Here is a 9216-nt window from a genome sequence, read left to right on the forward strand (position 1 = left end):
GCATTTGTGTTGTTTGATCGTGAGATGAGGAGGGTTGTTGATGAAGTGGCTCCACTACACTATGTCAACTCTAAACATGTGCCATTAGCCCCTTGGTTCGACGAAGAGTGCAGGGATTTGAAAAGGCTATGTCGCAGATTAGAACGGGTTTATAGAAACAACTCAAGTGATAAAAATAAGAATATCTGGCGACAAGCTATTAAAGATAAATATTGCTTGTTTGTCAAAAAGAAAAATTGTTATTGGAAAGACTTGGTGGAATCAAATAGCAACAAACCAAAACGTCTTTGGAATGCCGTTAACGGTTTGCTTGGAATGGAACAAGTTGAATTCATCAATGGACGAACAAAATGTGTCATTGCTTGCTCTCTTGGACATGAGCTCGGCGTTCGATTGCGTCGATCATGCAATACTTCTCAAAAAACTGAAGCAAACGTTTGGACTATCGGGAGTCGTTCACAAGTGGTTCGTGTCGTACCTTGCTGGTGTGATGTGGTCGATGATTTAGTATCGTGTTTATCAGCCATTGATGTTTGGATGATGGGGCACAGATTAAAGTTGAACCAATGCAAGACCCAGTTTTTGCCTGTGGGTACATGGCAACAAGTGAATAGAGTGGGTATCAACACTATCAGAATAAAGAAATCTGTCATCGAATTTTGTGCGTCAGCACGAAATCTTGGATTTATTTTTGATAAAAACATGACAATGCAATTGCACATAAAGTTGTTGTTTAAAGAATGTACTTACCAATTGAGAAAATTGAGACTCATCAAAGGATCTCTAAATATGCATACATTGCAATGTTTAATTCACTCGTTCATTCACTCGAGGATCGATTATTGCAACAGTTTATTCTACGGTTCACCCAAAAAGTATGTTGCACAGTTACAATTAATTCAAAATCGGGCTGCCAAGTTGTTAACTGGTTGTTCATATTTTGATCATGTTACTCCTATTCTCTTCAATCTTCATTGGTTGCCCGTTCAACAAAGAATTGTCTTCAAAATTGCCCTACTGGTGTATAAAAGCATTAATGGATTAGCGCCGAAATATTTAATGGATCGAATTGTTCTAAGAAATGCACCGTTACAGTGTCAGAAGTTACGGTCAAACGATTTAGATTTGTTAACAATTCGACAAACTCAGCTGTTGGTTGCAGAGATTTCGCTGTTATGGGACCGAAGATTTGGAACAGTTTGCCGGTTGACTTGCGAAATCGTGGGTTGTCAATTACTGAATTTTGAAGAAAGCTAAAGAACCATCTTTTCAGACAAACTTTTCATGATATGATTTGATTGAAGTGAAACATTTAATCAACTTTTGCATTAGCGCATTTAATCAACTTTTACATTGTTAGCTCCTTTGAGAACAATAAAGGGCGCTTTATATATAAATAATCTAATAATAATAATATATAATTAGGTGATAATATGAACAAAATAAATAATTATGAACCAATAATTGTGAATTGTGCAGTTGGACTTTGGACACGTGTTCTTCCCATGAAGAGATGCAGGCTGTTGAAATGTTGGACCCGCGTGTTGACGATGTTCTCGTTGAATCAAATGACAAATCAATCAACTTAATATTATTTTCTATTTCTTCGTTTTATGATCATTCACGTTCGTGCTAGTTCCATCCGATCAAAATCATTTCACTATGTTGACAATAATTCATTGTGATTTTCTGATTATGTTATGTCTGTATAATTTATGAGGAGCTAATTTGTAGGAATTAAAAAAAATATTTCTTACATTTTAAATTTCATTTTACTGGTTAATGAAGTTTTTATAAACAAAACATTAAACTAAAAAGTCAAATTAAAAAAAAACTGGCAGTTAAAAGCCCGTGAGCATTTTATTCCTTAACAAATCGGCTCTGTGTTTATGTCTATGTCTAAAAATAGTTTAAGTATTCGTTTTAGTGGTTATTATTGACCTGCACTGGACCCCTTCAACTTCTGTTGCGTGCTTGCACGTTGTAAACAAAAATATCAAAGAAGTTCTAATGAGAAGATGCTGTCAACATCTCATTGTCTATCTTCATGGCTGATTGCTGTTGTTGTTTGTTGTTGTTGTTATTTTTGTGTATTTGTAGTTGTTGTTTGGTTGTTTATCTGTTGTTTTGTTTGTTGTTGTGTTTGTTTTTCACACAGTTTATTTTGCTTCTGCAGATGTCCCCATGTTTTTGTTGGTTGTTATTGTCATTACAATTGATGTATTACAACATTACAACAACAAACAGTCATTACAATTGATGTTTTCCAGCAATTGATGTGGTGTTTGTCGATGTTGTTTTTTCGTTATTGTAAATGTAACAATTGCTCTAGTTGTAATAACTGTTGTTTCTTTGCCGTATAATCTTCAATATATCTTTTGTTTTTAGTAATTTTGTTCTTTAAAATGAAATATTTTTACATGTAATAATCGTCGCATCTATTTCTGCGCGTCGTGTAATTTTAGTTCGTGGGCGTCTATGAAAAAAATGCGTGGTTCGCCAACGCTGATTGGCTGATGACAGTATGGCGCGGTTCAGTTGTCGGCTGGTTAACTTGTGATTCAATTCATCTTAACACGTTGAAGAATCCTTCGACGGATCAAATAAACATGAAATTACTTCGCATAACTCGTACATGGAAATTGTATCTAACTAAAAAATGGCGTCCATATTAGTGGTTGTTTTATTCACGATTCTATTTGCTTAGTTATTTTAATCAGAAAATATAATATTTAAACGCGGTTAAGTTGTGTTGTTGTGTGGCAACAAAAGTTTTACTGGATTAAAAAATCTTAATAAATAAATAAATAAATAAATAATATATATATATATATATATATATATATATATATATGTGTGTGTGTGTGTGTGTGTGTGTGTGTGTGTGTGTGTGTGTGTGTGTGTGTGTGTGTGTGTGTGTGTGTGTGTGTGTTTCAAGTTATAAATTTGACAAAATTTGAATGAATAGCAGTGGAGTAAGGGATGTTTTGAACGAAATGTCATCCAACGAAATCATTGTAACGGCCGGTGTACTCAAGAAAAACATCATCATCATCATTAATCATCATTAATCATCATATCATCATCTTCATCATTATTAATATTATTATTTTTATTATTATCACTTGTTATCATCGAAAGTATCTTCATTAACATCTTAAATATCATTTACATAGTTAGAAGCATAATCGTAATGGAGATTGTGGCCTTAGGGGAATCTGATGTTGTTCTTTTGATGGATGGGAGGTGCATACTTGGGGGCATGGTCAAGCCCTTCCACAATGATGGCGTATCTTTTCGGTTGTTGTTTCTTCAACTTGACCTGCTTGTGAGTTTTCATCGGGTGGCCAACGGACCTGACGAACTGATCGATGGTGTGGGGGTAGCAGGCGATGGTGGGATCGCAGATGGTGGTGTGTCCACTGCAGAACAAACACGTGAACGGTGATCCGATCCTCTTTGCGCGGGTTGTCATCAATATGTGTGGCACGAACTCTCTCTCGTGGTATTTATTAAATAACTTTGATTTTAAACTGTTGTGGTTGCCGAGGTAACTTCTGTTGTCGTAGTCGGTGTGAGTCTCGGGGCTGATATCGCCGTTGCTGTTTGATCTGGAGAGTTGAGTGGTGCCGTGGTCGGGCGTGGCTGACTGGACATCTAAAAGTTCGTGATCACGTTTATTGTGTTGCTGAGCAAACTTTGTTCATCAATTTCACAAAATCAAATAAATGAATTTAATCGTTAAATGGATAGAAATTATTTGCAAAACCTCTTAAGAGTAGATAAACAATCAATTTCAGAGCAAGAGTCTTCGTCTCCATCATTAAAAGAGACAGGCACCACACATCGGACAAGAAATTTTAAGTTTTATTGAAATTCTCCGCAAGAAACTGCAATCCGCTTCATCTAAATAAAAATTTTCTAAATAAATTTTGATGACCGATCCGTTCTTAATAGTTTGAAAAAAAATTAAAAATGCTTAAGAACAAAAACAAGAACATCAAATTTTTAAAATTTATAAATTTAAATTGAATGTATCGACAGACTGGCTTCTTTATATAAGGAGGAAGTAATGATCGGGTTGAAATATTTATTTACATGGCAGTGTTGTGAAGCAAAAACATACATGCACGCAACACACACACACACACAAACATCCACACACACACACACACACACACACACACACACACACACACACACACACATATATATATATATATATATATATATATATATATATATATATATATATATATATATATATATATATATATATATAATATGTTTGTACAAACTACAAACATATCAACGCCAAACATTCGGTAGAATTTATAGAATATTGTAAAAATTATGGTCTATTACCAGCATATATATATATGTCTATATATATATATATAGACATATATATATATATTATATATATATATATATATTTGACATTTTTTGACATTTTTTATTTCATCAAATCAAAACAAAGAAATCAAAGAAATGATATCAATGAAAAGAAATGATCTAGAAATCGAAAAGAAAATATGGTTTTCTTGTAATGATCACCAGTGACAATTGTAAAAATAAGAGCATATTTTAAATATTTTAGTGCATGTAAACTCACATTCATATTACAAATCCTAAAAAACCAAAAATGGAATCGAAATTATTAAGTAATCAACTCTTTTACATTTTTATCAGAATGTCGGTTGTAATTATTGAAACACAAATATATATAGACCCACGTAAAAACATATTATTCACACACACATATACATACACACACACACACACGCACACACACATACACACACGTATATATATATATATATATATATATATATATATATATATATGCGTATTGTATGTATATTACACACATACATGTAAAAATTTGATAACAAGCAATAGGTGTAGGCTAAATATTTATGATTATTATTAATGTTTGACAAATTGTGTCAAGACTTGCCTACCATATGTCCGTACCTATTTTACGGAGAGGTGTGTTGTTTGAATACGTACGAATTGCAATTCATAGAACCTGAAGAACGCTCTTGTTCGCATGTCAGACCTAATTGAAACACTTTCGTTAATTTTTTTTATCTTTTTTATCTCCAATTAAACTGAAATATTCACAAGCACAGATATTTATGAATCCTCCAATGCAGTAGATGCGTCCACGATTAGATTGCATTATTTCATTCCACAAAATTTGACACTTTAAAATTGTTCTGGTTCCCACACTGCTTGTACGTGTTTAGACGTTTTTTTTTTTTTTTTTTTTTTTATTAGTCTTTATTATTACAGCTCTGACATACGCAGAACCACTTACAATGTTACTGATATATCATCAATATCTTTATTATGTTCTTCATATCTTCAACCAATGATATGAAGCAGCCATCTTTTGCCACAAAGGCTATCTGTTTATCCTTTTCACACGACGTACACATGGATTTATGTGCACGCGCAAGCACCGCATCATATACGCTGAGTATATGATAGCCATTGAGATGTTTGACTCACTGCGCATTCGAACCACTGAGCCATCTCGCCGGCCAGCATGCAACAACTTACGTCGTCTACCCATTAACCAACCCCGAAAGGATGGAAGGCTGGGTTGACCGGGAGTCGGCTACCCGGATGAACCTGTAGAAACTGCAGAATTCGAACCCGGGTCGTGGAAGTGGTAGACAGACACGCTAACCACGAGATCCCAATTTTTATGTTTGAAAAATTGAATTTGCAAACGTGGGGGTGGCTTAATGAAGTTTTATTTATTATAACTTGTTTATTCTATTTTAAGAATTATATTTTCATTGGAATATTTTGTTCAAAAATAAACTCCGGACTGCAGTTTAACAATCAGATGTGCAAAGACTGTTCGATTTGAACGTTCGTGGTTTCTTTTTTTTCATTTCTAATTGCTGGTGGTCAGTTTTTCAGCAGCGTGCGATATACGTTATGAAGAAGTTTCATTTTTTGGCGCAATCATCAATCATCCTCATCATCATTTTCATCATCTTCTTTACTGTCAACATTGTTCGCCATTCTCATAATCATTATATCTATCCCTGTCATCTTAATTTTAATTTATAATCAGACTTTAAATATCGTATAATCAGCATACCAGTAAATATGAACGCAATATTTGTTCCAATCAATTTCTATTTCCATCACCATTTCTATCATTTTTTTTAAGTTTTTGTTGCAGTGAAATTTCAATAGAAACTTTAAAGAAAGAAAAATGTACTGAATAGAAGATTAATAATGGAAGATGACCGATGTGCAAAAATGTGCATGTGATGCACCACTTTGCTAATTGTTCTTCAACATTTTCTGCCTTTGTTCATCTGTTACATAGTTTGTGTTACATTTGAGCATGAGACGTTTGACATTAATGAAAATATAAACATTTAAATATCATCACCATCAGCATTGTTAACGTCATTGTCATCAACATCATGTCCACGTAATGTTCATTGCAAGCAGTTTCGTCAACAAGCAGAAAACATTGAGTGAAGGTATGTGTGGCACCACTGTAGGAACCACTGGTTGTGGACTCAAGTGTTCACGTGAGTGTTTGTGCACTAGAAATGCACCGAATAGTACATTTGACCAAAGGTCGAACAGTGGATCAACCATTCGAAGGCCAACTAATAAAAAACCTACAATGTTGAATGGAAAACAGGCTCTTGAAAAAACAGTAGGCGATTTACGCCAATCCAATAATTCCTAACCGAGATAATATTCAATCTTTTGTTTAAATTCAAATGTATTTCCGCTTATAATATTTGACAATCATTGTTCTAGAATCCCAAAAGCGATAGTTTTAACAGAAGTTGTATTTTTCGGTTATTCGGCCTTCAAATGGCTGAAGTCGAATGTCATATTTTGGTAAAATGTTCGGCCAGGTCGGAACTTCGGTGCTTCTGTACTCTGTAGTATGCACTGAACATATAGGTTATCTTTGTCCTGTCCGTGTGTCAATGCTAAAAAGTGTTTGATCGAGCAAGCAACGTTTTACAAAGTGAAATATTTTTCGAGATTTAGACTAAACGGGAGTTTGACGAATTCACTTGCTGATAAGAGAAGTGTTGATTTAAGGTAAAATTGACGATAAATTTGAAAAACTGCGGCCTAATTTGAATTTACTTAACTTAGTTAATTGACTTTTCTAACTTAACGACTTGAAAGTTGACAAATTTTAAGTCAAACAACTCCTCTAAAACCACTTTTTATTTCCAAAATATCATATATCAGTCCTTGCCAGTTTAAAATTGTATGCAATCAATGATTTCTATATTAAATAAAAGATATAAAATCTTAAAACGTTGAAAAATGAACTGAGATTAAGAAAATAAAATAGAGAAGCTGGCAGATGTTCTTGCAAACAAATTAAATAAACAAATACAAAACAACTATTTAGCAACATTTAAAAAGAAATCTTTAAAAGATGAACGAACTAAAATTAAAAACATGCGACAAAAAATAAAACACAAAAATAGGCGAAAGAAACAAATGAAAAGGGAATGAAAAAAACGACGAAATATGGAATGGAGCAACGAGATATACATAACAAATACATACATAATTCATTGCAATTGTTAAAAACTGATGATAGGACTATATTTACACATTCATCAAGGCACGTAAAGATAAGCTCATAGCATCAACAAAATTTAACAATGAGACATCTACCATTAATTACGAATCATAATTCGCAAACGCTATTATTTCTATTCACAATTATCAAAAATTAATTAGTAATTACTGATGAAGCCTGTATGAGATAACTTGCATGACGTGTTCACCTAAAGACGTACACAACACACAAATTGATTGCACACACTTGTCAAGTACAAGATAACGTGTCGCTTCCTTAACGCGATAAGAACTGCGTCAATCCATTCCAAACAAAAATGCATAAGCTTGAAACAAGCATAACATCAACAAACATGACCAACAAACAATATTTAATGTTAGTAACAATGAAAAAAACGATTACGTAATGTTAGTAATTGTTGAAGAAAAAAAAAAATTACTACCCCAACTAAAGTGGCATTTGAGATTTAAACAGACATGCCAAAGATAACAACGTCAGCCAAAAAGGGAAGTAAATTTCTATCACAATTGATACTACAGACAGAAACGCATATACACACGGGCACCATTAAATAAATGGGGGTGGTCCAACGACAGGACGCAATTACATGAACTAATCGATTCAGGATAATCAATGACCAGATATAAAAACTCAAATCACACAACAATTGCAATAATAAATTAGGTTATAAAATATGAGAGACGTTTGGCAAATATTTGTCAAAAAAATGACTCAATAAATAACAACTCGATTTACATACAAAAGGCAATAACGTTTCAACTTTTTTTAAAACAAACAACTTGATGCAATTTATAAGTGAAAGCTCAACACTACCGGCAAGAAGGTACAAGGTGCTGTTACTGTGTGATTAGTTTCAATCTTGTAACTAAATGGTCCAAACAATTATTCAATCGCGCAACCACTTTGAACCAACTTTGCAACCACTTTGAACCAACCTAGCAACCAACGTGGAGCAACCTTGCAACCACTTTGAACCAACCTTATAAACATCTTGAACTAACCTTGCAACCACTGAACCAACTTGGCAAACGCCTTGAAGCAACTTTTCAACCAATTTAAACCAACTTTGCAGCAACCGAGTTACTCATATGCTACAGTTTTAGAATTAGTTCAACAAAATAATCATGCATTTTTTTTATAAACTTCTGCATTTAAAATAATCGTTTTAAAAATTAAACAAAAGTACTTGAAAACCACGAATATAATGATGTTAGATATATGTGACTGATTGTATACAACATAAACATATTATATGTAAACATATGAAGATACAGGCTATATATATATATATATATATATGTATATATGTATATATATATATATATATATATATATATATATATATATATATATATATATATATATATATATATATATAAATGACCTAGATAAGAAGCAACCACAGGAATTATACAAAATCAACAACAGTTTTTTCTTCGTTTCATTCCATCACTTGTGCTGCCTTCATCCTCATCACTTTCCACTGCACTCTTCAACTGTATGACACTCTCCCTGTGTCCTTTTTTGATTGGTCCACACTCATCGTCATCATCATCTTCACCATCATTTTCGTTCTCACCAATTTTCTCTTGGACAGC

General features: G+C 33.2%; 2 protein-coding genes across 2 annotated transcripts in view; one reads left to right on the forward strand and one right to left on the reverse strand.

Moving 5' to 3' along the window:
• The window catches only part of HELRODRAFT_189345 (hypothetical protein), a 4245-nt gene extending 2344 nt beyond the window's left edge, over positions 1-1901 (forward strand). The window contains exon 4 of the mRNA XM_009027591.1: positions 1480-1901. Coding sequence (XP_009025839.1) covers positions 1480-1509 — 30 coding nt within the window. The 3' untranslated portion in view covers positions 1510-1901. The remainder of the gene's footprint in view (positions 1-1479) is intronic.
• Positions 1902-2755: 854 nt separating this feature from the next.
• On the reverse strand, positions 2756-4056 carry HELRODRAFT_189346 (hypothetical protein). The gene is made up of 4 exons (XM_009027592.1): positions 3770-4056; positions 3102-3657; positions 2931-3070; positions 2756-2832 (listed from the first exon to the last, which is right to left on the reverse strand). The coding sequence occupies exons 1-2, from the start codon at positions 3822-3824 to the stop codon at positions 3209-3211; spliced, it is 504 nt and encodes a 167-aa protein (XP_009025840.1). The 5' UTR covers positions 3825-4056; the 3' UTR covers positions 2756-2832; positions 2931-3070; positions 3102-3208.
• Positions 4057-9216: the final 5160 nt, after the last annotated feature.

This window comes from Helobdella robusta, assembly GCF_000326865.2.
Source record: "Helobdella robusta unplaced genomic scaffold HELROscaffold_5, whole genome shotgun sequence".
Taxonomy (NCBI): Eukaryota; Metazoa; Annelida; class Clitellata; order Rhynchobdellida; family Glossiphoniidae; genus Helobdella; species Helobdella robusta.